Source organism: Drosophila hydei, unplaced genomic scaffold (genome assembly GCF_003285905.1).
Source record: "Drosophila hydei strain 15085-1641.00,03,60 unplaced genomic scaffold, DhydRS2 tig00008121-arrow-pilon, whole genome shotgun sequence".
Classification (NCBI taxonomy): Eukaryota; Metazoa; Arthropoda; class Insecta; order Diptera; family Drosophilidae; genus Drosophila; species Drosophila hydei.
Genome location: NW_022045832.1, coordinates 3,163,799 through 3,189,965, shown reverse-complemented (window position 1 = coordinate 3,189,965; position 26,167 = coordinate 3,163,799). Strand labels below are relative to the sequence as shown.

The following is a 26,167-nucleotide window of genomic DNA, read 5'->3' as shown; positions in this document are numbered from 1 at the left end:
ACACACACACATGCATGAATACACACGTGTTGCTGCTGCCAGAAGTCGTTGCGAATGGGATAGTCCTGAGCACAGTCCAAATTGCGTACAGCTGCCACACAACGACGTCTTGACGTTGATTATTTGAATACCCTGTAGCCAATGAAGTGTTAGGGTATAATTGAGCAGTAAGTAAGTAATAAATCATATATGTGTTCGGACTAGGAAGACTTTCTTCACTTTGATTTTTCCTTTGTCCAGTGTATAGTTGTAGCTAGAGTCTGATATGAAGACTAATAAACTCTTGGCGATCAATTAAACTTAGTTTGAATTTGGTTTAATCTAAAATTAGTCAATAACTCTGAACGATCGCAAATAAGACTCAAATATTGAATCAAGTTCTTACTTAGTGTAGTTCATAGCTCTATAGAGGGTATTGTCTGACCAGTCAGGTTAGATTAGACCACTGTGACTTGTTTTCTTTTTGAGCAGCTGCAACTGCTGTCAAGGAGCTAAACCACGTGCCAAGGTGAGTCAGCAGCAGCAGGAGGCAAAGCTATTATCCTGGCAGCCATTTTGTGTGGCGCTTAACTTGAGCGAGTAGGCAAGGAGCAGCTGCTGAGAACACGATCGCACCGAACTCATTTATCTCTGTGGCAACCAGTTCGACGCCCTAAGCTTGCTGCAAGTCCTGCCTGCCTGCCTGCCAGTCGCTTTGTCCTTTCAGAAAAAGCTGTCGGTTCCAAAACAACAGATGTTATGAGTTTCCTTTATTTTGTATTTTGTCTTCTGAAGGAACGTGTTTCCAAACATGATTTATGGCTGAGCTGCTGCTCCGTCTACTGATGCTGTTGCCGCTGCTGCTTCTACTACTTCAGTAGATTTTTCTTAGAGCATTGTTTGCCATTGACCAGCTGCTTGGCTCTTGTGTCTTGAAACTGGTTTCCCTATCTGCCTTGCTTTTGTCTCGTTTTTATGGCGTGTTATGATTTCGTATTACAATTAGCTAGACAAAAGGCATGCTGCCTAGTTATATTCTTGTAGAGCAGGGGCCACATTGTCTATAAATTTTGTTATTTTGCAGCCGCATTGAACTTGTCACAATTGTGCAGTTAAGTAGACATTAGAATGTGCTCCGAAATGTGAGCTCTTCATTAGCTTGTTGCCACGCTCTCTACTTTTTGGCCATAATCATAAAAGTCAGGCGATCGTGAAGCGCTGTGGCATGCAACGCCTCCAGGCAGCACTTAAGACAAATAACTTACACACCTATCGACAGGCCCATTGCCAGAGGCGCGCGCGTCTTCGCTCTTCGTTTAGCTTGACGCATTTTCAATTAGTTTTAAATCAGAACTAATTGAATTCATTTTTAGCCTCCGCATCCCATCACATCTATGCAATCTTATCTTAACAGTTATGATGGTCGGCATGGTCAGCTAGTGTAGCTAGTGTTTTGGCATTCTATGCCGAAAATTTATTGACAAAAATTTGCAACACAGATTGCATAGGGTGTCCACTAGGAAGCTGCATGACCAGTAGCTTGGCGCGTAGGTAAGAGGCAGCCAGCAGTCAGAACCTGCCATCGGCACATGTGAAATCTATGACCATAGCTGTGCATAATAAATGGAGCAGTTGTGCACCGGCTGGGGGCTTTGGCTGCGGCGGCGGCGTCGTCTCTTGCAAAGCGACAGGTAAATGGCACACAAAAAGGTTAGTAAAAATGAAGCCAAAGGCTGGCGAATGGCTCGCTGCAAATGGAGTCTAGGCTGGTTAAATTTGGTTGTATAGCTTCCGTGCAAACAAGTGGCGCTGTCTGCAACAACAAAAGCAATAACTTAAAATGGACAACGGGCTACTACTTTCTTCTGCGTAGAACAATTTTCATTTTGCATTGAAGCGATCGCTAACCACAACCAGACAGAGGCTGACTGCTGTGAAAGTAAAGCACGAAAACATAGAATGCTTGCGGTTAACAGAAAAATGTTAAGATTACATAGGTATTACCCGTTAGAATGTCAAATAACATATCGATAATTTTGCGTGTTCTTAGATGGCTATCAATAGAGGTTACGCTCGACTAATCTTTGATAAGAGAGCACAAATAAATACACTACCTGACGACACATATATGCATGCAGTGAGAGGGTTCTCATTATTCAATAACGTACAATTAATGAATATTTTTATAATATCCCTTGATTTGACCTCATGGTAGAAATATTTAATTATTTAAAATTAACGGTATTTTTATTTTTAAATGAAAATTAGATTGTTTTAATACACATGTTCGCTACAAATATGAGTAGGCTTACAGCATTCGAGATATTCGTATAGCACAGTTGTATTTGTGACGTCATGCGCTAAAAGAGCGTAAGGCGCGTACTACTTTACGTAACATCCTTCATCTGCACTCAGCTGTGCTCGTCCATTCGCTGTAATCAAAATCAATTGAAACTAATCAAAAAGACAAAAAGCCGTACAAACAGAATAAAAAGTGGAAAATAGAGTTATCTAAAAACTGGGTCTAAGCTGTACCAGTTATAAAAGGTAAGAGATAATGCGAGTACTGATAAGCGATAAGTAATTGCCGGCACAAACAGCACTGACATTAACATTGATTTGTTGCCAAAAGTAGGTAAAACGATGTTGCGGAGGCTTAGTTCATTGAATGTCAGCAGAATGCGCGGTTTCTCGGCGCTGGTGCAGACCAAGGCGCTGGTGAATGGCAATTGGATTGATTCGTGCAGTAGGCAAACATTCGAGGTGAAAAACCCAGCCACTGGTCAGGTGATTGGCAATGTGCCCGATATGACGGTTGAGGATGCACAGCAGGCCATAGATGCCGCCAAGCAGGCGTACGAGTCGAAGGAGTGGCGCGCGCTAACTGCTAAGGATCGCTCCAATATGCTCAAAGTAAAATAAATAGAAAATGACATACCAATAGTTATATATTAAATACTTTCTAATTCGTTTCAGAAATGGCACAGCCTGATCGAAAAGCATGCCCAGGAAATTGCCGAAATCATGACCGCCGAGTCTGGTAAGCCAATCAATGAGTCCAAGGGCGAGGTCGTCTATGGCAATGCATTTGTCGAATGGTTTGCCGAGGAGGCCCGTCGCATCTATGGCGAAATTGTGCCCAGTGGACAGCCAAATCGCGAGGTTATTGTCATGAAGCAACCTATAGGTGTGGCCGCGCTGATAACTCCCTGGAATTTCCCATTGGCCATGATAACGCGCAAGGCAGGAGCTGCTTTGGCAGCCGGGTGTACTGTGGTCGTTAAGCCATCAGAGGATACGCCACTGACAGCCCTCGCTGTGGCCAAACTGGCCGAGCAGGCTGGCATACCTAAGGGTGTGATCAATGTAGTGACCACCAAGAATGCTGCACCAATTGGTGAGCTATTTTGTAAGAGCCCCGATGTGCGTGGCATTAGCTTCACTGGCTCTACTCAGGTGGGTAAGCTGCTCTTCCGCAATTGCGCCGATGGGATTAAGCGTGTATGCTTGGAGTTGGGAGGTAATGCACCGTTCATAGTCTTCGATTCGGCAAATGTGGACAAGGCAGTGGATGGCGCCATGGCATCCAAGTTCCGTAACTGCGGTCAGACTTGTGTCTCGGCGAATCGCTTCTTTGTCCAGGAGGGCGTCTATGATAAATTTGTGACACAGCTGAAAGAACGCGTCGAGGCGCTCAAGATTGGCGACGGCAAGTCCGGAGATGTGCAAATCGGTCCACTAATCAATAAGATGCAGTACAACAAGGTCAGCGGTTTTGTGGAGGATGCTCGCGACAAAAAGGCCAACATAATTGTTGGTGGCAAGGGGCTGCAGGAGGTGGGCGAGCTCTTCTATGCACCAACAATAGTCACAGATGTCCCAACGTCGGCACATATATATACTGAAGAGGTGTTTGGGCCCGTGGTGTCCATTATCAAATTCAAAGATGAGGCAGAGGCGGTGGAGAAGGCTAATGACACTAAACGTGGTCTGGCAGGCTATTTCTATAGTGAGAATCTGCAACAGGTGTTCCGTGTGGCCAAACGACTGGAGGTGGGCATGGTGGGTGTAAATGAGGGCATCATCTCCGCACCAGAGGCGCCATTTGGTGGTGTGAAGGAGTCAGGCGTGGGACGTGAAGGATCTAGTCATGGCATCGACGACTATGTGGATATCAAGTACATATGCATGGGCAATTTAAAATATGACTAAAATTCCTGTTGCACGCGCGCTATAGCTTTAAAATGCAGTCTTCCACTAAAATGCTTGTATGTTGTAAATTGAAACTAAAATTATAAAAATATGCACAAAAAACAATATTAATAATAAAGTTTTAAATTTACGTTATTGCATATTTGCCACCATTCGGATAATAACATTTTTTATCGTTCGACCGCCACATAATTAACAGTAGTCGATACTTTTCTTATTGACTTTTAGTTAGATTTGCATGGTGTACGCATGGTCACACTTAGTCCCTACTGTCTACACAAGTGCTGATTTGCTTCCAAGTGCTATTTTTTTTGAAGCAATGTCTGATAAAATTGTAAGTAAACTGCAAATTGAATTGATACAAAGCGTTAATTATGAGGAAAGGTTGTGTTAAGCATTCTAGCACTGTATATTCGAAAAGGACATAACTGACGCTAGACTCTGCGTGCTTACTGTTTCAAAACGCCGGCATATAACATTTTGCAAAAGCTCTGTTGTTGCAGTTGCTAATAAAAATTTGCTTTTTTTAAACAAACTGTGTGTGCAAAGGTTCTGCGGTAAGTGCAGTGCATAACGGACACCCCGTCGATGGGTACGGGTAGTGCGAATTCGTTGCCACGGCGACGCCAGACAACAGACACGACGCCGGACAGACACACAAACAAAGGTACAATGACTTGTAAATTTTGCAAGCAAAGCCACGGACCGATAGATAGATGAAGGAGGAGAGGAGGCAGTGTAAGAGTGCAATCGTGTATTTGTGTGACCATGGCAGTGGGAACATTTTCTCTTTTTGGCGCAGTCTTAATAATTTTTTTTACATTCTGTAAGTAATGCCAAAAAAAAACGATATTTGGTACGAATTCGTTTTCCTGTTTCAGTTAAAGGCGCGCCTTCATGTTATACAGTTCAATACGCTAAGTTTCAGGCCTTTTAGGCTAAACCAAAGTAGCTCAAGCTACGATTAACAACACACACACACAGCAGCAGTAGCAGGCCAAAACAACAGCAACAACACCATGGCCAGCGCCCCTTTGCTGCTAGAGCACTTCATCTACAAGAAACGCAATTTCGTTTATGCCTTTGTGCGACATCGTCTCTTTACGTTATGTAAACAATCGGTGTGATCGGTGCCTTATACTTGCTATATATATAGATTAATCATTACATGTGTATACTGCTTGACTTACAGCTAATACGCGTGCAGTCTGCGGAGGGCATCAAACGCATCGAGATCTCGCCTAAGTCAAATCTTAAACAGCTCTATGACAGCGTACAAAATGTGCTCAAAGTCGATGGTTTTGCCTTGTTCATGGAGCGAAACTTTGCCACAGAGTTACATGCTAGCGGCACCCAGCTGGTGGGCACCACTCTCAAGCATGGTGACATGATTTATTTAAAACAAATCGCGGGCACTTCATCACGGGTGAGTTTTTCTTTATAAATCATATATGCGTTATTCTGTATTATTATTAATCTATTTTGTTTTACAGCGCACGAGCACCACAGCGATTGACAAATTGTCATTTAATAGCGCTATCAAATCATCCACTGAAAAGCTCAACAACAGCTCACGTCCCTCTCTTGAAGTGATCGAGGATGAGGTGGATCAACAGTTGTTTAAATCTAGTGGCACCATCAAGCGTGAACGCGATAGTAAGCTGTAAGTTGATCAGGAGACGAACAGATGGCTCAGAGCTGTTAGAGTTGAGGGGGATTTAAGGGAAACATTGATAATGATCTATCGTAATCAGCAATATATAAAAATCCGAAGGGAAGACATAAGCCACAAAAAACCTTAAAGCTACGGCAAGTGCATTTAGTTTTAGCTAAAAAAGGGTAGATAATCAATTTACAAAATATTTGCGGATAAGTTTATAAAAATTTAAAAAGTTGCCTTTATAAATCTTAAATTACTTTACGAAAAATGTTAAATTATATTGTATCTTTTATTTAATTTGCTTAGCTGTCATCACAATGCCAATGGTCGTTGCGTTCATTGCTCCCCGCTGGAACCATATAACGAGAGCTATCTGAAGGAACATAATATCAAGCACTTGTCCTTCCATTCATACATACGCAAGCAGACTTCTGGCATGGATCATGGAAAGTATTTCGTATTCGATGACATCAATTGTCGCATTAAGCCCGGTTGTCGGGAGCATCCACCATGGCCTAAGGGCATCTGTTCCAAGTGCCAGCCGTCGGCTATAACGCTCAACCGTCAAACTTATCGTCATGTGGACAATGTTATGTTCGAGAACACCAAAATTGTAGAGCGCTTTTTAAATTATTGGCGTACAACGGGCCATCAGCGCATGGGATTTTTGTATGGCACCTATGAGCAGCATACCGATGTGCCACTGGGCATACGCGCCAAAGTGGCTGCTATCTATGAACCGCCGCAAGAATCGTCTCGCGATTCTATCAACATCTGTCCAGATGAGGGCGCCGATGAAGTGGATGCCGTAGCAAAAGCATTAGGACTTAAAAAGGTAAGCATTCGATCAAGTCTTAATAAGTATTTCTTGATCATATATATTTAATTCATAGATTGGTTGGATCTTTACGGATCTAATTACCGAAGATGCAAGCGCTGGCACTGTAAAACAAATACGCGGCATTGAGACACATTTTCTGACCGCTCAGGAGTGTATATCAGCGGGTGAGCTGCAGAATCGTCATCCGAATCCATGTAAATATGCCACAAATGGCACGTTCGGTTCCAAATTCGTAACCATTTGTGTGACTGGTGAGTTTTGCCTAATGATTATGTATATTTATGTGTATTTATATATTCTATATGCCGTTATCAGGTGATCAAACTAAACAGGTTCACATGGAGGGCTATGCTGTGTCAGCTCAATGCATGGCTTTGGTTCGTGATAATTGTCTAATACCTACTAAGGATGCCCCCGAACTTGGCTATGTTCGTGAATCGACCGATAAACAATATGTGCCAGATGTTTTCTATAAGGTATGTAACATTTACCTATAATAGATAAAATAACTATATAAAAAAATAAAATATATACAATTGTCATCAATTGTGATTCATTCCAAAACAATTTAATTGGTCAGCACTGGCTACATTTTCCTATGGATTCAGTCGTATGTTGCCAATTATACTATTTTTAAGAGATTCAATTACGAATCTAGTTTTCTAAGTTAAATTTGGAATAAAAAAGTTTTACAATATCTTTGCTGGAATAACGTTTATTGAATATTTTGAACTGTTTACACATAGAATTTAAACATTTTGGGATTAATTTCGTTTGTAGTTGTATCAATTTTGATTCGCACATTTATACAGTGCGGTTTTGAACTTCCAATCTTTCCGTTCTCTACGGCTTTGTCAGTAGCATTTTGATGGTATAGCTTTATTTTTGTCTCAAAGTGAGCTTCTTTTTGGTAAGTTAGAGACTCTTGCGTATTCAATAATGTTTTGGAAATATTATTAGACACTTAAACACATAAATAAAGTCATTAAACATTTAGATATTTTGATAATATATTCATATTTCAGTTGTTAGTAATTGCTCAAGGGAGAAGCAAAATTATTCAAATATTCACTTCAAGTGAATTTCATTAATTGAGGTTAAATCATTTTAATTATCAACCAAATTTAGAAAAATACTGTTCATGTTCCGCTTTTGTAAAGTAAGTATGAATTTCTGTATTCCTGTTCAATCAATTTCACCAACTTTTGGTAATTTTCAAAAGTGAGCACATTATGTATCTTTATTAAATGTGCATTGAACTATTCGTATAAATTAATTTTCCTTTGGCTCTTTCTAACTATCCTAAAATTTAAAAAATATATAATATTTGCTTATGATTTGTTTTTATACAAATTGTAAACAATTTCCTAAAGAAATATCAAAGGAACTATAAAAATTATTAAAGTATGTAAAATATACGTTAAATATTATTAAAAATTTAATATTATTTGTATATAGAAATACTTGAAGCGGTAAACTTTTGTAGTAAATTATTATTGTTCAGAATTACACTTAAATTTGTATGGCTTTAAGTTGCTGCGACTTAGTTAAATATAAAGTGTTCTGACATTTTAGTAATGCTCTGAATACCTATGTTTCACTTTCTGCTTCAGTTTTACCTTATTATTTTTCTAGTTCAAATTGTATATTATTTTGTTTGTTGAATACGAACGATTTTTTTTTTCAATAAGATATTTTATAGTTTGAAAAAACATTTAGAATATCAAGTGTTTGTTATGGAAATCTCTAGCCGCTTGTCAACTTCAAATCCGTTCATTTTTTACGGCATTCAATTATAATTTTTTTATGCATAGAGTATTTCACAAAGTGAGCTGCTCCTTAGAAAGCTACTTTGTGCTTTTTAATATTGTTTTAGAGATTCTGTTAAGACTACCAATACTTTAAGCTCGCTTCGCAAATATATATATAGTTAGCCACTTAAATACATTAATAAAGTCATTAAACATTTAGACATTTTGATAATATATTCATATTTCAGTTGTTAGTAATTGATCGAGGGAGGGGCGAGAACTATCTAATATTCACTTAATTAATTGAACTTATATCATAATAATATCGTTTATATTTCGCTTTCGTTTATTCAAGTATGAATTTCTATATTTCTGTTCAATCAATTTCACCAGCTTTTGCTAATTTTCAAATGTGAGCACATTTGGTATCTTCAATAAATGTATAATTTAATTTTTCTTTGGTTCGTCTCAACTATCTTTAAATTTAAACAATATATAATAATATAATATAATAATTATTTATGATTTGTTTTTAATATAAATTGTAAACGATTGCCTAAAAAAATATCAAAGGAAATAAAAAAACTATTTAAGTGTGTAAACTATGCGTTAAATATACGTTTTGAATATAGCAAAACTTGAAGCGCTAAACTTTTGTATTAAATTATTATTGTTCAGAATTACATTCAAACTTGGATGGTTTTAAGCTGCTGCGACTTAGTTAAATATAAAGTTTTCTGGCATTTCAGTAATGCTCTGAATACCTTTGTTACACTTTCTTCTGCAGTTTTACATTATAATTTTTCTACTTCTAATTGTATATTTTGTTTGTTAAACACGAACGACATTTTTTCAATAAGATATTTTATAGTTTTATTAAAACATTTAGAATATGAAGTGTTTTTTATGGAATTATCGAGCGCTTCTCAACTTCGAATCCGATCATTTCTTATATTAAACATTGAGATATTTTGATAAAATATTCATATTCATATATTCAGTTGTTAGTAATTGTTCACAGGAGGGGCGAGATCTGTTCAATATTTTCTTCAAGTGAGTTCAATTAATTGAGCTTAAAATATTTCAATTATCAACCTAATTGAGAATAAGACTGTTCATGTTCCGCTTTCGTTATTCAATTATGAATTTCTATATTCCTGTTCAATAAATTTCACCATTTTTGTATAATTTAATTTTCCTTTGGCTCGTTCTAACTATCCTTAAATTTAAATAATATATATTTGTTATTAAATTAAATTCTAAATAATTGTTTGAAGAAATATTTAACGAACTATAAAATGTTTAAAAGTGTAGAACTTAGAACTATAGGTGAACTTGAATATTTTTGTACGATATTTTTTTAGCGTTAAACTTTTTTCCAAAGTGTTTTTGTTCAAAATTACATTCAAACTTGGATAGTTTCGACATTTCACTACTGCTTTGAAAACCGTTTTTTCACTGTCTTATACAGTTTCACTTTCTTATTTTTTACGTCAAATTTATATTAACAAAAACCATTATATTTCAATAATATATTTTATAGTTTGATCAAAACGTTTAGAATATATTTGAAAAAAAAAATGTTGTATAGATTTGTTCGATATGTTGCCATTTATGTAGTTAGTATATTGAATTGGAATGGTCGCTAGAATATTCAGTTTCAAGAAGTACATTTATGTTTTGATTATAGTTTGCACACTAGTTTTAGCTTGAGTTGCATTTTCATTGAAATTTGAAATTTCGCGGTTCTGGTAGGTTATTGCAATTTCTGCAATAATTATAATGAATTTTCTTTGCGGAAAACAGTTTTTGTTTTGATCCACTTTTAAAATACATTTGCATTTATATAGAGAAAATTTTGTGTGTAAAATATTATTTTCAATATATCTTTAAATTCTTTTAATATTTTTGTTTTTTTCTTCTATTAATTCTTTTAATATTTGACGTAAAGATACATGTATATATTCCAAAAAGATTCAAAATTTTAAATTCGTTTAGAGTTGATTCCAATAGACTTTAAAATGTTCGCAAAATATTTACTTTAGTTTTGAAAAGTTCTTTATAGATTTTCAGTTGTTCTTCGATATTTTCTGAATATTGCCGAAAACTGATAAAAAAATTACTCTGGTATATCCTTCTATATAACTTCTGTTAAAACTTAAAAAAAAAATAAATATATATTCTTCAAAATGTTGGGTGGATTGAGTATATTCTGTTGATTTTTGACGCCTCTTGATGTTTTTTGTAAAATGCTTATCAAATTTTTGCTCTAATAGGCTTGAAATATTTTTTAAAATTTCCAAATATGAATCTCGGTTACTATGTTACATTTTATATAAATAGAGCTTAATATTTTTATTGAAATATTTCACGTGTCTCTTACGGAATTATCGTGCGATTGTCAAATTTCAATCGGTCAATTTTGATAATTTTGATGCATTGAGTTATATGTATTTTAATATTAGCTGCTCTTGAGCAAGCAAATTGTACTATGTTCTCTTTATTATTGTTCAGAAATTCTCTTAGGAATTCACCAAGATTTTAAGCTCCATTTGTAAATATATATATAGTTAGACAGTTAAACACATAAATAAAGTCATTAAACATTTAGATATTTTGGTAATATATTCATATTTCAGTTGTTAGTAATTGCTCAAGGGATGGGCGAGAACTTTAAAATATACACTTCAAGGAAGTTTAATTAATTGAGCTAAACTCATTTTAATTATCAACCTAATCGAGAATAATACTGTTCATATTCCACTTTCGTTTAGTCAAGTATTAATTTCTGTATTTCTGTTCAATCAATTTCATCAGCTCTTTGTAAATATGAGCACATTTTTTCCGTTTTTTCGTTCTAACTATCCTACAATTTAAACAATATAATATTTTTCTGATTTTTATAAATTATAAATAAATGCTTAAAGAAATATCTAAGCAATTGAAACTTTTAAATTAGTTAATTATATGTTTTTTTTCTTGTAAAGTAATTTTGTTCAGAATTACATTCAAACTTGGTGTGTTAAGTTTCTTCAGCTTAGTTAAAAATAACTTGTTAGTAATACTTTACTGCCTTATGCAGATTTACATTTTTATTCATTTATTTTTTTCAATAAATTATTTTATAGTTTTGTTCAATATTTTAATTTTTTTGTTTCGATTCAAAGAAACTTGTTAATATTCAGCATTAAATTGAATTAGTCAGCATTACAATAAAATCGTCGAGAGATTATTCATCTTCAAAAAGTACATTTATATCTTGTTTAAAACTTAGATACTACTTTAAATTTTATTTTCGTTTTGTATGCAGTTTGTGAAGGTAACTCAAGTGGTAGTTCCTTAAATAAAATAGTTGTGTTGCTTCAGCTTTAAAATACATTTACATTTATATAGAGAAAGGTGAATGTATTTCTGTTGGCTTCTGAAAAAGACATTTACTTACTGATGCCCTGTAATCTATAAATGATTTTGCTTGCAAAATTGTCTTCTCTGTGTTCAGAATTAGTAAAATATTCATTTTTTTAGCACAAATATTTTCAAAAACTCGAAGTCAAGTTTTGAGTTTTTAGAAGTGTTGTCTGTTCATAGTGTTTAGTTGCCATTATTTTCTGAATATTTCAGTATTAGTATTGTTTTCGGTTACATGGAGTTAGTCTGTTAAGACTTAAAAATTCTTTGAAAAAAGCTTCCAAAAGTTGTGTATTGTGTACTCACTACTAATATTGATAATACTGATTTTTGATGCATCTTCAGTTTTTATGTAAAATGCTTATCAAAAGTTTTGCTCTACTCGTTCTGAAATATATTTTTAAAAAGTGTTGTATGGCTTACCACGTTGACATACATACATATGTTACACTAGGTATGTGTCGTTAGCTGCCGAGATAAATGAGCTCTTTGGCCTGCATAGAATTGAATAGAGTTGTGTTAAAAAAAAACTGCCAGGGTTTCCACTCACCCATTCTGCTTAGAGATTGCCGCGTCGATACTTGCCACAATTCATGATCGATATGCTCACCATAGGGTTTCCATTTGTATCGCCTAGGCCTGCAATCCTGTCCAGCAAGTTAATACCATCCACAATGAAGCCAAATATAGCCGTGTAGGAGCGCGTATCATTAAGCACCAAGCGAAACTGGCTGCCTACGAATCCGTTGTTGTCATAACGTTTGTGGCCACGACGCATGCCCACTGTGCCTCGTTGGGCTATCAATCCGGTCTTATCTGGCATAAAGAAACGATCCTCAAGTGCAGAAAAGCCGCCACGACCATTCTGCAGCTCAAAGTCGCCCGTGACGATGCTATCATTGTTCCAGGTCTGAAATACACTGCAGCCCTTAAAGCCAAAGCCGCGTCCGTGCAGGATGAGCAAACGAAAGTTTTCTGCCATTCGCGGGGCAACATCGTCGTATACTTCAATAATAATGCGGCCTATTCGATTGCCTGCTATTTCCATATCCAGAAAGTAAACGGGATAGGAAACAGGTGAGGGGGAATAATTGAGTTGCATTGGGGACATCGGATAAATGGGAAGATTCGGAACGATGACTGCTTGGGCAGCGGTTGCCGCAGCTGCAGCTGCTGCTGCCGCAGCAGATGTACTGGCCATGTTGTAGTCAAAGCTATTGGGCTTGATCGATCGCTCCTGCATAGCTTGAATGCTTGATTGATGCTGCTGGGTTTGCATGATCGGCTGCTGCTTCTGGATAAGCTTTATCGGCTGCTTCTGCTGAGTTAGTACTATCGGTTGCTGCTGCTTGTCGGTTAGCATGATCGGTTGCGGCTTCTGGATTTGCATGATCTGCTGCTGTTGTTTGATCGGAGATGGATGCAACTCTGCAGACACCTGTACCTTGTCATTATGGTCTGGCTCATAACTTTTAGAAGTTGCTGGCCGTGGCTGAGTCGCAATCAACATTTGTGGCCGATTGTTTTTTTTGTTGTCAAACAGTTGTCTTATTGGATGCTTTCCGTCGTTGCCTTGGTTGGATGGACTGTTATTGCTGCTGTTGCTGGTTTCCTCCCATAGCGTGCAGAAGTCATTGCAATTGAACTGGCAGTGCGGTAAAATGGGTTTTACCATTTCCTGGTTCTTCTGCTTGTTATCCTGTTTCATGTCATTCTGCACGTTACTCTGCTGTTCCTTTTTCTTCTGCTGTTTATTCTTTTGTCCTGCATCCGTCTGCTCTTTATCGTTCTGCTCCTTATTCTTCCGCTCTTTATTCTTCTGCTTCATGTCCTCCTGTAAATTTTCCTTTTTCTTGCCATCCTTCTGCATCCCATCCTGCTCATTAGGCTTGCGTATGAGCACTTGACATTGCATATTCCACCAGTATGAATAGATGCAGTAGTTGGTTAGAAGCAGTGTCGGTGACGGGTCGGATGTAACTTTTGAGATCTTTTCTGGTAGCTGGCGCACCGACAACAGTCTTCGATTTAGCTGTTCAAAATCAATCGGCTGTAGACTCGACTCTTGGATGATCGCACGCAGACGACACTCGTTATAGTTGTACAACGTAAATTGTTGGAACTCGGCATTCCGGTCGATCAGCTCTTTGAGCAAGCGCACCAATTGAGACGGACTTACCTCATTCGCGACGACTTCATGCTGCTGTATTTGGAGCCTAGCGCGTAGAAACCAATCGCGCATTTGGCAGAGCCGAAGCGTTGGCGCATGATTCAACATTTCATGTTGTAGTATCTGTTGAGTTGAAACACAGGCGTCGCAGAGACGACGCAACAGTGTTAAGTCCGCCGATGCTATGACCGCGGCACCCTTGATTTCTTCTTCAATCAGTTCTAGCTGGTTTTTGACCATCTGACGCATTAGTTCGTCCGAATTCAAATGTCGGGACGATTCGTGACCATGGTGGTCGGCTAGAGGACAATTGTTACACAACAGCCGCTGGCAGGTGTGACACCACATCGAGCTGGGCTTATCGTGGAACACACAATGGCCGCTGTCGCCTTGTATAAAACGTGCCACGCTGACTTCATTTAACCCTTTGGGCCAGGGCGAACGGCATACATTGTCTTCTTTTAGCTGCAGTCGCTGCTCCTTCTGCTGTTGCAACATGATCCTGCCCAGCTTAAGCGCCGGCAACTGCTGTAGCAAAAACAGCAAACCATCGTGCACGATCAAACTTCTGAACACCGGCAGCAGTGTCTGTCCGCCACATTCCGGACAAACAATGGCCGACCTTACGGCCAGTTGATCCACGCAGCCGGAGCAAAAGATATGCCGACAGCTCAGTTCATTTGGCTGTCGATCGGGATTGTTTACACAATAAGTCGATTTGCATAAGTCGCAGCTGAGCAGCTTTAACAGTTTTTTTGGTATTTCCACGAAGTCGCTAAATATATGGAAGAATGGAAGAGTCAGTGGGAGAGAGAGATCAATAGATAATGCATTAATAATATATATTAGCTGAGATTTTACTTTGTGATGTGTCTGGCAAATACTTATAGCTTCTATTTCCATCTAGTATTAGCTTGTTAATTTATATTGCTGTACACAAGTCTAAGAGGAGTTTGTATATATGTAGCATGGCGTGATTTGTACTTTAAAAGATCAATTCTTAACTCTTTTCTCATTGGCTCTTCTACTTTAAATTTCAAATGTCTGGCCTGCTTATCCTTGAACCAAACTAGCGTATATTGCTAAACATGAATATCGTACTTATTTCTTATAGCATAGCGTAAAGTTATTTAATTAATTTATTTTATTACGGCTTCGAATGCCTATTAAAAATAGACCACACACCCGTCTTTGTTGTCTTTACTTACTGAATTTAATTCAGAATCATACAACATATTCCTATAATAATAGGTGGACAGGCTGACGAAGAGGCACAGAGCCAAGCGCCTGCTGTGTGGTCGGTGAAATACCAATGCAACAAATGCACAATATTTTGTATTGTATGTATCCATCATTCCAGAATGCCAAATGGAATTCATATTTAAAATGGTGACACAACATACCACAATATAGGTTTGAGACAACCCACAGAATATATTAAATTAAACTTCCTTTTATATATTAGTTCGCAATGAAATACAATATTTTAATTTAATGAAATTCGTCAAAGCATTTATGCTGACTGCCAAAGGCGCTGCTGTAAAGTGAATTTTAGTGCTGGCAGACTGTTAAATTTATTGAATGTATATTTAGACAAAACTTAACTTAATATTACAAATATTTAATACTTTTCAGCTGTATTTTGAGATTGTTGAGTTTAGTAGAAAAAAAAAACAGAAATGCTTTTGGCAACATAATTATTAAAATGCAAAGCAAATCAAATGTATGTGAAAAGGCCGCGTAATGAGTGAATCTAAATGTCAAATTCAAGCTACAACCAGTCCAGTTTTATATATATGTATTTATATAAATTTCTTTGTTGTCTACTGGCGTCAGATAACATTGTTTAAACAAACCTCTCTCTCCCTCTCCCTCCCTCTGCCTCTGTCTCATTTTGATTCAGTTATTACGCAGCCTTTTCACAGACATTTGATCTGCTTAGCTATGCATTAGTTATGTTGCCCAACATATTCCTGCTTTGATTTTGCTACTTGTTGAGTCCACACATTACGACGTGTTGCTTTTCAGCGGTAACACCTGAAGACTTAATTAGGCTAATTAGCTGTTCCGTTTAGAAGCTGCATGGCTTATTGAAAATCAATTCATCAATACAGCTGCAGATGGCTCAGAGAAAAGTTTAAGCATCGCTTCTTTTTTGTATACCAAACATGCAACAGCACATTACATCGCCAATGAAATGTTTCTACTTAACTCCAACTTTAATTACAAAACTTTAGATACACCGATGCATTGAAAGTTTGTGCCACGTATCCACTTTAAGTTCGCAAAATGAATTTGCATTCAGCTTAAATTGTTTACCTGTACAAGTCAATATTAATAATTTGTCTTACTTTTAAGAAAATCGAAAAGTTGAAAATGTTTTAAATTTTTCTTTAGAGTGAAAACAGCAACACTTACATGTTTATTGGAAGAGCTCAACTTAATTTTCTTAGCTTATGCCACTACTTTATCAGCTTTTGAGGGCTGTCCTTTGCTGTGTCCATTTTTGCAAACTTCCTACTCCGTTTACACATATATTTCAGCGCATAATTTATGCAAAAAATATAAATTGTTTGACCTTCAAAAGAATTCGACTCGACTTTAATTAGATAGTTGGCGCGTGTTGCGATCATCCATATAATATATATAAGAGATGGCGGATGTGCACAGCGGCAGTTCCCACATGAAATTAAAAGTTGCTCGCTTAATATGAATTAGAAACAATAAAATATGAAGTAAAAACATGTTAAATGCGTTTTTTAACATTAACTCCCGTTAGGAGGACAGCCGTGCACATACACGACTGTGTGGGGTACGCACGCCCACACACCTGCAATTTGTACTTATTACTCATACAAATTTTCGTGTATTCCAGCTTACTCTTTTGAAAGCGTTGCATCTGCACTTAATTATACTCGTTCGCGAATTCAAAAGAGTATATTGGAAATTGTGTTCCTTCCAACTGCAACATTCTTATTTGTTTAGTAATACAAAATGTAAATATATACTTTATTTTTTATGTTTCAAAGCTATATAAAATGGTCTTCAATCCTTTGGCCGAACACAGCCAAAGGCTTGTGCGTGTGCCTCATAAGCTGTCTGTATCCCTAATCGATCCACTATTTTTGTATTTGAAAATTTTACTTAAACAGTTGAAGGAGTTATCTATATAAAACTGCCGTAATTGAGGAGTCTCCTAGTTTGACTTGCCATTGCAAGAGTTGCGAATATTTAAAGCCGTAGAATAATAAAACCTGACTCTGCCCATTGGAAATGAAATGTCGTTTATGGTCAGGGTTGTGTGAGTGTGTATTTTAGTTTCGGTTTCAATTTGGATTTAGTTTCATTGCCATTGCCATGGACTAATTATTGTACATTTCTGTCGAGTTGTGGGAGCATGGGCGGTATTTGTGTGTGTTTACCTGTGTGCTTGTGCGCTTTTCGCTGAGCTGCATATGTCAGACTCTGCACATTTTTCGTTCGCTTACACGAAAGTCGGCATTCGACTAAGGACTGTGATGCTACATGCTTATGTTTACGGTTTAGGTTGCAACACCAACTACACCAAGAAGAGCAAGTCCATGTATTTAAATGAAACTAGTTGCATACGCTTGAGATTTCCCTTTTTGCAAGCGAGTTTCTAATGCATTGCCCACAGCTAAATTCCTGCGAAACACAATATCCATCAAAATTAACGTTGATGATCAGTACATTTGACGTTTGACTAACGCTGTTATTTGCCAGGCAATACAATTTTATGTGTTTGTGGCGCTGTGGTCACTTTTCTGTTGTTTGCCGTCAATCAAAAATTGCCGCTGCCCTGAAAAGCGCACTAATTATTGGCTAACTAGAGGCAAATCATAGAGACAATGCCCAAGTGGGGCACAATGGGGCTTACGAACGTGAATAGAGCATATTTTATATCTTCTAGGTATTTTCCATAAAGAGGCAAGATATATTGCAGATGAAGCATGACAGAATGGAATACGTTGATTGTTCTGAGAAAAGAACAATTCAGCGTCCTAAGTCGCATTTGGCCTTTGCTCTGTAAAATACCTCGATAATTAGTGGTCTGAGTCCTTTTGTATATATACTGAGATATATACAGTGCATAATATGTGGAGCAATAGTTTGTGCAGAAGCTCTTAAGGAGCTTTTCTAACTTTTTCATATTAAAAATCAACAAATATTGTTGACAGCAACTTAAATTAACTGCTATTCACGCGTATTAAATTCAATTATAGGGAACCTCTCAATGCAATTCGTGCTCATTTCTAAGCCACCGAAAACACAAACTACAACCGACACAACAAAAATTATTGAATCGAAAGCAAGCTAATTGTAGTTATATATAGATCTAGTGATATATGTAATTTGAAATTGGAATAACTACTTTTTCGGTGTAAAAAATTAATTAAATTCTCTCTGTAATAAAGTTTTAAGTAGTACCAAATGTCTTCTTAAATACAATTATATATTACCAATTTATTTTGGCCAAAACTTCTAGGAACTTTGTCCATTTGTCACCTCAGATTGCTCGAATTTATTAGCTGGACAGCAGTTCACGTAATTTAGTTGACTATTGACTATTGTGAATATGTGTTAATTGTAGTTATATATAGATCTAGTGACTTCTTAACAAATACTAACAAATATATGCTGCTTCAGTATAACTCAATATGTAATTTGAAATTGGAATAACTACTTTTTCGGTGTAAAAAATTAATTGAATTCTCTCTGTAATAAAGTTTTAAGTAGTACCAAATGTCTTCTTAAATACAATTATATATTACCAATTTATTTTGGCCAAAACTTCTAGGAACTTTGTCCATTTGTCACCTCAGATTGCTCGCATTTATTAGCTGGACAGCAGTTCACGTAATTTAGTTGACTATTGACTATTGTGAATATGTGTTAATTGTAGTTATATATAGATCTAGTGACTTCTTAACAAATACTAACAAATATATGCTGCTTCAGTATAACTCAATATGTAATTTGAAATTGGAATAACTACTTTTTCGGTGTAAAAAATTAATTGAATTCTCTCTGTAATAAAGTTTTAAGTAGTACCAAATGTCTTCTTAAATACAATTATATATTACCAATTTATTTTGGCCAAAACTTCTAGGAACTTTGTCCATTTGTCACCTCAGATTGCTCGCATTTATTAGCTGGACAGCAGTTCACGTAATTTAGTTGACTATTGACTATTGTGAATATGTGTTAATTGTAGTTATATATAGATCTAGTGACTTCTTAACAAATACTAACAAATATATGCTGCTTCAGTATAACTCAATATGTAATTTGAAATTGGAATAACTACTTTTTCGGTGTAAAAAATTAATTGAATTCTCTCTGTAATAAAGTTTTAAGTAGTACCAAATGTCTTCTTAAATACAATTATATATTACCAATTTATTTTGGCCAAAACTTCTAGGAACTTTGTCCATTTGTCACCTCAGATTGCTCGCATTTATTAGCTGGACAGCAGTTCACGTAATTTAGTTGACTGTTGACTATTGCGACTATGTGTTAACTATTTAAATAGTACAAGATATTACGACATCTAAAAAGGATTTCAATTTTTGCCAGCAGCTACCAGGAAACTAGAAAACTCATAACTCATTCACTGGAATGCTCGAATATATACCTGCCTTATGAAATCGATTTGTATGTTACAGAGATATATGTATGTATATCAGATTAAATGTATATCCATTATGCTTACCTCATGTTGAAGCAGTTTTAAATTTACACCAATTTGAAAATCGTTTGGTTTTTTTTTTTGATTTTTTTTAATTTGATTTAAGTTGATTGTTTGTCGTTGGCTTGAAAATGTTTTCAGTAATCTTTCACAGTACACTTATACGTTGTTTGGCAGTCGTTATAGGAGAGCTTAACTGTATTTGATTTTACTATTCGGCTGCCTAGTTCGATTCGCCTTGTATGCACTTGCACTTGAACTTGCTGGACGTTATAGCTTTGAATATACTATTCTCACTTTTCTGATTTACTTTCTTTACTTTTTTGGTTTTTTCTTGCACTATTTTCTCCTCGTTTCCAGTTTCCCGCTGCTGCTGTGGCTCGATTTGTTGTTGCTCCTCGTCTATTTGTTGCAGTCGTGGCTTTCGCTGGTGCTGCTGCTGCTGCTCATAGCGTCGCGTCTTGAATGCTGCATTACTCGTTTGCCAGCTGCTGGCATAGACTCGGGGCGGCTTGGAATGTTGCTGCCTGTAGCTGGGCGCTGCACTAGCCCGAGCAGAGGAATTATTCGCAGTAGATGAAGCTAAAGCTGAGGACGCAACCGCTGTCCAAAACATTGTTGATATTGTTGTTTCTGTTGTTTTGGGTGCGAAATTGGCTGGATCGTTGGCTGTGCATCTTAACAGGCTAATAACCCATTAAATTAACACTAAGGGGAACTCCAAGTCTATTGCTGTTGTTCCTGTTGCGTGCGTTTAAGTCCTTTGCTGCCGTGCGTGCGATGCGTCCTGAGATTCGTTGGCAAGTGCAGTGCATGCAGAGCACAACGTCCGCTTTTATAGGCAGCCGATGAAAGCTTTTGCTCTGCTGTCGCTCTCTTAAATTTAGTTTGGGCATTTATGAAAGTTGCTACTGGGCTATTCCTGCGGCTCAATGTCAATGTCAATTGGTGCTGCATTTCTTTGCCTGCATACGCACACCAACATTAACACCGACACCGACTCAGGAAGGTAGACTCCCTCCCACTTTTGTTGCTACTGCTGCAGACATTTTATGCTCTGTGGTCTATTTGTCATGTTTGATTAGTCAATTCCGGAAATGTATTTTGTCCGACTGTGTGTGCACGCTGTGTGTTGCTTGTGTTTATGGCAGACATTTTTCACTTTGCCTGCTTCATTTCGTTTTGGTTTTTTTATACCCTGATCCCATTGAAGATGGGAAATCGGAGTGTAATGCTTTTGTGCACATGTATGTAACAGGCAGAAGGAGGCGTGGCAGACCCCATAAAGTATATATATTCTTGATCAGGACGACAGGTCGAGTCGATTGATCCCTGCCCGTCTGTCCGTATATGTGAACGCGTCGATCTCAACATCAATAAGAGCTTGAGACTTGTATATTTTAAATATTCGATAACTAATCCCGTTGTATTGTCATTGATTAAAAACACTTCTTAAATTATATCTCGTTAGGCTTTAGAGTTAGAGCCTCCAAATATTATATTTAGTTGAATGTATATTTATACAATGTCGATTTTTGTTGGATTTTGGATACCGGCTCTAAATTTCCCCAAATTAGCTTGCATTTCTACCAAGTCAATAGAATATTTAGTTCATATGCTGAAACTTTCCATTAAGTAAAACAGAAGTTATTAATCTAAACTTTTGGCCAATTTGTAAATGCACTTGTTAAGCATCGCCAAGCGTATGAATTTTTCGTATACGTGTGCACACATACATTCAAATTCTATTCCAAGAATCTAAATTGCAGCTGAAATGTGCTGAATTGTCAGCTGCTTCTTAAGTTGAGATACGCAACGCGTGTGGGTAGAGGCGGCGCTCGTAGATGCCAAGTTTTTAGAGTTGAGCGTTGCGTCGACAAAAAGCTGGTTCGAATTTTGGTGTCGCAATGTCGGTTTTTATTTGGTTTCTTTCTTAACTCGATACAAACAATTGAAAATATTAAACGCAGATGGGACTGGGATCAGGGTATCTCCTAGTCGGGTACCCCGACTAGAGCTTTCTTACCTATTTTTTTTGTGGTATAGCAAAATATGTACTCTGATAACCAAAATTCCAACTGCTTCAGATGAGATGGAACTTGAGTGCTTGGCTATTTGTAAAAAATTCTGAGCTTATTCAAGGTTAAGTTAACTGTGTTTGTGTCCAGTTTGTGTTAAACTAAGCATTAGACCAAAACAACTGCGTAAAACCTAATATACGAAGTTGCAGTAATGTTATATATAATTTGTAAATTTATTAGCAGCCACTACTATTTACACTACCTCTTTGCATATATATGTATGTTTTTTAATGTGGTGCCAATAGTTAAGCGGATTGTTGCAGTTTCAATCAGAAATCTGTTTGTGAACGTTGCCTTCGACGACCTGTTTACAGACGCACGCATATATTTAGTAATTGGGAAATTGATTCTGTCGGCTTGAACACTTAATTAAGCACTTTGCGTTTGGTATGTAATAGGCATTGTCTGGCACTTGTCATACGCTTGATCCATCTTTTGTGTTAGTTAATTGAGAAGTCATGAGAATATTGAATAGAGGCATGCTCTAAATGTAAATTGAAATATATAAATGATAACAATGAGATTACTAAATGTAAATTAAAGTAGATGTCTTTATTTGATGATGATTGACATTGAAATATATATTCAATTTATACGGAATGTAATAAGAAAGAGGCCACAGAGTAATTTAATATTTAGCTATTTTTAGAAATGTCCAAGCTGCATATGATGATAATCGAAGATTATGAAACAATAGCTATTTTATTTAAATTAAAATACAGTTGTTGTTAGCTTGACAACTTTTCAAGCCACTCGCGCACGCATCGAACACCTGTTTGAACTCTGTGACCTAACCAGCGCTGTGATACGCCCATTTAGCGCTCCTTTTGAGTTCGTGTTTGTTTTCATGTTCCAAGCATTCAACCGTATTCACCATTATTGTTATTGCCGTCATCATCATCGTCAGCGTGTCAACGTCATCGATAATAAAGTCATTTGCATAAACATTGGCATCTGTTGGTTCAGGAGCATTTATTGGGTCGCAATTAAATTTGTTCTGTTGCATCATACCTGGCCAGTGGAGTCCGTGCAGTGCAAACTTTTGCCCGCTCTGTTTGCGACATGAATCTGTTCCCAGCCAAGCCACGCCGATTGAAGCGTACTTTATTGACCAAGCAGTGCAATAAAGGCCATGTGGCAAAGGGATGCCTTCACACAGCGTTTACGGGACACAGCACACATCAATATTCTCGGTTTTGCGTTTTTTATTTCACTTTCGAGTCTCATGTTGTCATCCATTGCTAAATCTCACATAGCCTTTTTTGAAGTGTGCCCCAAGCGCGCTGTGCCCCAATAAATCCAGCTCCCGAGCAAATCTCTTTAGCTGACGCCACTTAGTTACAGCAAGGTAGTTTATTAGATAAATATTCGTGGTCCAGTTTGGAATAAACTAAGTAAGCACTGAACTAAAAATTCTGATCGGAACTCGTTTATGTAGAGCATTTAAAAGCTCAAACCTTAAACCTTAAACCCCATTTGTAGTTGTCAGTGAGTTAACTTGTAGCTGTTGCTAGCGCATGTCGCAGTCAAAAGCAGATATTTTTGACTCAGCCAATTCTATGCGTTCTTGGTCAAAAACCACAGGTGTGTTAGCATCATCATCTCCGTGTGTCTGTCTTCACCAGAGCTGCAAGAGTTTATGGTTTCAAATTCAAGTGAATTAAGCATTTTAATATGTCACACAATAAAAACCCATTTGATTTTCTTCAGAAATTATCTGCAAATAACTTAAAAACAGAAGCTATAAAATTTACAATTCGCTTCTGATTTTATCTTTTGATTACTTCGGCTTTTAGACAGTTTCTCGAATCTGACAATCAAATTTGTATATGAGAGGAAATTATATTGATCTTTCAAACATTAAAGTATATTTTTTACAATACACTTTTCAACTACCACATCTTTCATGTACCTAAATATTATATCGTAGGGTTTTTCATAAACTTACCAAATATATACTTCAATTGGTATATAGTTATATAATAGTAATTTGTTGAATTGTCTGTAAGGGGTAGAAAGCGTCGTTGCAGACCCCAAAAAGTTAATATATTGCTGATCTACCCATGTCGGTCTGTCCGTCAGTTCGTCCGTATGAATGCCTCAGCCTCGTAAACCACAAAAGCTAGAGAATTATAATTTGAAATATATATTTCTGCCTACCATACGCAGTACTAGTGTATAACTTATCACAATTCCTTATAATCGATAAAAATCGAAATTTTCCATTTTTCAGTGTACCTTGAATACTACACAAGATGGTAACATCAAATTTACTGTGGGGGTTCTTGTAATGCGTACACATATTTTGGATTCCTACTAGAGACTTGTGTCTTGGCAGATACCCACATCTAAATATCATGATGACGTTTTGAAAATTTGATTAAGAAAATCCATGTACAACAATTAACTCATTACTGTGTACCCCATAAGCGCAGCAGTAAGCTGAGACCCTGTTTATGTGTGCGTGTGTATGTGAGTGTGCATGTGTTGCTACGTATGAAAGAAGCTTTGAGTGGTGGAATTGTCACCTCTTTACAGGGTTCGAACAGTCTCCACAAGAGCACTCCTACTTGTTTTTTTTATATATGTTTTTTGTTATAGAAATTATTAATATTTTAGCAATGCTTGTGTCTCTGCACGGCAAACTGTTGCATGCGTCAAAAACTCGACTGCAGCTCAGGGAGAATAACCAACTGTAAGAGAGCGTGCTCTTTATGCTGTACGTTCTCTCTGAAGCTAAAGCTTTCGTCTCGCCTTAACTCGTAAGCTCACGATGATGACGTGCTCATGATTTGATTGCGTTTGACCTGATAACCCTAACAGACGCAACAGCAGACGCTTTTGTCCAGGGCAAGTGCCTGCCTGTCTAGCACGCCCCAAAATTCGTCTTGTTTGCCGAGCAAAGCAAACAGTTTGCAAAAGCTCCGCGCGCATCACTTCCTCTTCGGGATGTAGGTCATTGGAGCAGGCAGAAGCAAAGACAAAAAGGCTGTTGCATTTCCCCATCCGTAAACACAATAAATTCAATTATTAATTTACTTTATTAGGAGCTTTTTTGATGTCTTACAAATAATGTTTTTGTTGCTATCTTTTTTGGTTGCAGGAGAAGGATCAATATGGCAACGAGGTGCAGCGGCTGGCCCGTCCACTGCCCGTGGAATATCTGCTGGTAGATGTGCCCGCCTCAACGCCGCTGCAGCCGCAATTCACATTCACGGAGTACGACAAACGCCAGCCATTCCCCATTGAGAATCGCTATATCGATGGCCATCTGCAGGACTTCAATGCGTTGAGTAACTATCTGTCCGCTTGGGCTGAAGAAGATTTTCTCGAGGCCATCTCGGACTTCCATTTGCTGATCTATTTGTACAAAATGGACATGCTACCCTTGCGCCAGCATATGGGACCGCTGTTTGAGGCGGTGCGCGCCAAAAATCCCAATCAGGCAGCAGAATTCAAAGGCGAGGAAGTCTGGAAGCTGCTCGAATCGCTGGTACAGGCTAGCTCCACAGGCAGTGGGTAAGTGTACTTCTCATTCACTTACACTTCTTTATTCAAATGCTAATACTCCTTTACGTTAATTTGTAGTGGCACGGCGAACTATCCCAGTGGTGCAACGTCTAGCGCCGGCGCTGCTGGTGCCGATGCCATGGATATGGATGCCAACACCTGGACTTGCAACCATTGCACCTTCATCAATCGCGGCGAGCTGACATCCTGCGAAATTTGCTCGCTGCCCAGATAAGGATTCAATTAGTTAAAAGCGTGCTCCAGCCGTCAGCTTAGCGCGACGAAAAATTCTGGTGTTAAACGAAACTAAAGATTCAATCATACTTACTATACATATATATATATAGCGGAGGGGCAGATGGATGCAGATAAGGCCAATCTAAGGCGTGCCAACACACACTCGTCGCATGCCGTACGCGTTCTCTATAAATGTAATCTTGTATAAGAGTTTTATAAAAAAAATTTAATTTATTTTTAAATAAATTTAAATTGTTGAGTATACAACAAATGCGGATATTTTCGAGAGTAATACAGGTACATATATAAATATATATCTATATAGATACTCTCTTGGAATCTCTCGATGTAAAACTAAAAATCTTTGCCGATTTGTAACTAACTTTAGCTATCACTGTAAGCCCACTTACTAAGCCATGATTCTTTCCGTCGATTAAGTATATATATCGCAATATTATATGAAATTCCAGTCCAATATATTTTATATGTACATAAAACACTTGATAGACTTATTTATTGTTAAAGGATAACATAGAAAGCAACCTGTGGCCGAAAAGCCCCTCTAAATCAGTTTCGGGAACTGTCACAACTTTAGTTTAAATTCAGTA

General features: G+C 37.3%; 3 protein-coding genes across 5 annotated transcripts; 2 read left to right on the top strand and 1 right to left on the bottom strand.

Moving 5' to 3' along the window:
• The first annotated feature begins 2,400 nt into the window (after nt 1–2,400).
• On the top strand, nt 2,401–4,311 carry LOC111603016 (succinate-semialdehyde dehydrogenase [NADP(+)] GabD). 2 transcript variants are annotated; one of them, XM_023320449.2, is made up of 3 exons: nt 2,401–2,526; nt 2,615–2,892; nt 2,956–4,311. In XM_023320449.2, exons 2-3 carry the CDS (start codon nt 2,623–2,625, stop codon nt 4,189–4,191), a joined length of 1,506 nt encoding a protein of 501 aa, XP_023176217.1. In that variant the 5' UTR covers nt 2,401–2,526; nt 2,615–2,622; the 3' UTR covers nt 4,192–4,311. The 2 variants fall into 2 exon arrangements, with proteins under 2 accessions (XP_023176217.1, XP_023176207.1); XM_023320439.2 differs by having other exon boundaries at nt 2,612–2,892.
• Nucleotides 4,312–4,438: 127 nt separating this feature from the next.
• LOC111603008 (nuclear protein localization protein 4 homolog) lies at nt 4,439–25,785 on the top strand. Of its 2 annotated transcripts, none has more exons than XM_023320424.2 (8): nt 4,439–4,525; nt 5,384–5,617; nt 5,685–5,854; nt 6,158–6,686; nt 6,745–6,943; nt 7,008–7,168; nt 24,916–25,331; nt 25,401–25,783. In XM_023320424.2, the coding sequence occupies exons 1-8, from the start codon at nt 4,511–4,513 to the stop codon at nt 25,555–25,557; spliced, it is 1,881 nt and encodes a 626-aa protein (XP_023176192.1). In that variant the 5' UTR covers nt 4,439–4,510; the 3' UTR covers nt 25,558–25,783. The 2 variants fall into 2 exon arrangements, with proteins under 2 accessions (XP_023176192.1, XP_023176184.1); XM_023320416.2 differs by lacking the exon at nt 4,439–4,525 and adding an exon at nt 5,066–5,312 and having other exon boundaries at nt 25,401–25,785.
• On the bottom strand, nt 12,238–19,824 carry LOC111602984. Its single transcript, XM_023320384.2, has 3 exons — nt 19,756–19,824; nt 12,402–14,796; nt 12,238–12,345 (listed from the first exon to the last, which is right to left on the bottom strand). Exons 1-2 carry the CDS (start codon nt 19,758–19,760, stop codon nt 12,411–12,413), a joined length of 2,391 nt encoding a protein of 796 aa, XP_023176152.2. The 5' UTR covers nt 19,761–19,824; the 3' UTR covers nt 12,238–12,345; nt 12,402–12,410.
• Nucleotides 25,786–26,167: the final 382 nt, after the last annotated feature.

Bases quoted from the DNA above. Each gene is read 5' to 3' on its own strand.
- LOC111603008 (XM_023320416.2), top strand. From the start codon at position 5,211: ATGGCCAGCGCCCCTTTGCTGCTAGAGCACTTCATCTACAAGAAACGC. The intron at 5,855-6,157 runs GTAAGTTGATCA...TAATTTGCTTAG, and splicing joins CGTGAACGCGATAGTAAGCT to CTGTCATCACAATGCCAATG. The intron at 6,687-6,744 runs GTAAGCATTCGA...TTTAATTCATAG, and splicing joins AAGCATTAGGACTTAAAAAG to ATTGGTTGGATCTTTACGGA.
- LOC111603016 (XM_023320449.2), top strand. From the start codon at position 2,623: ATGTTGCGGAGGCTTAGTTCATTGAATGTCAGCAGAATGCGCGGTTTC. The intron at 2,893-2,955 runs GTAAAATAAATA...AATTCGTTTCAG, and splicing joins ATCGCTCCAATATGCTCAAA to AAATGGCACAGCCTGATCGA.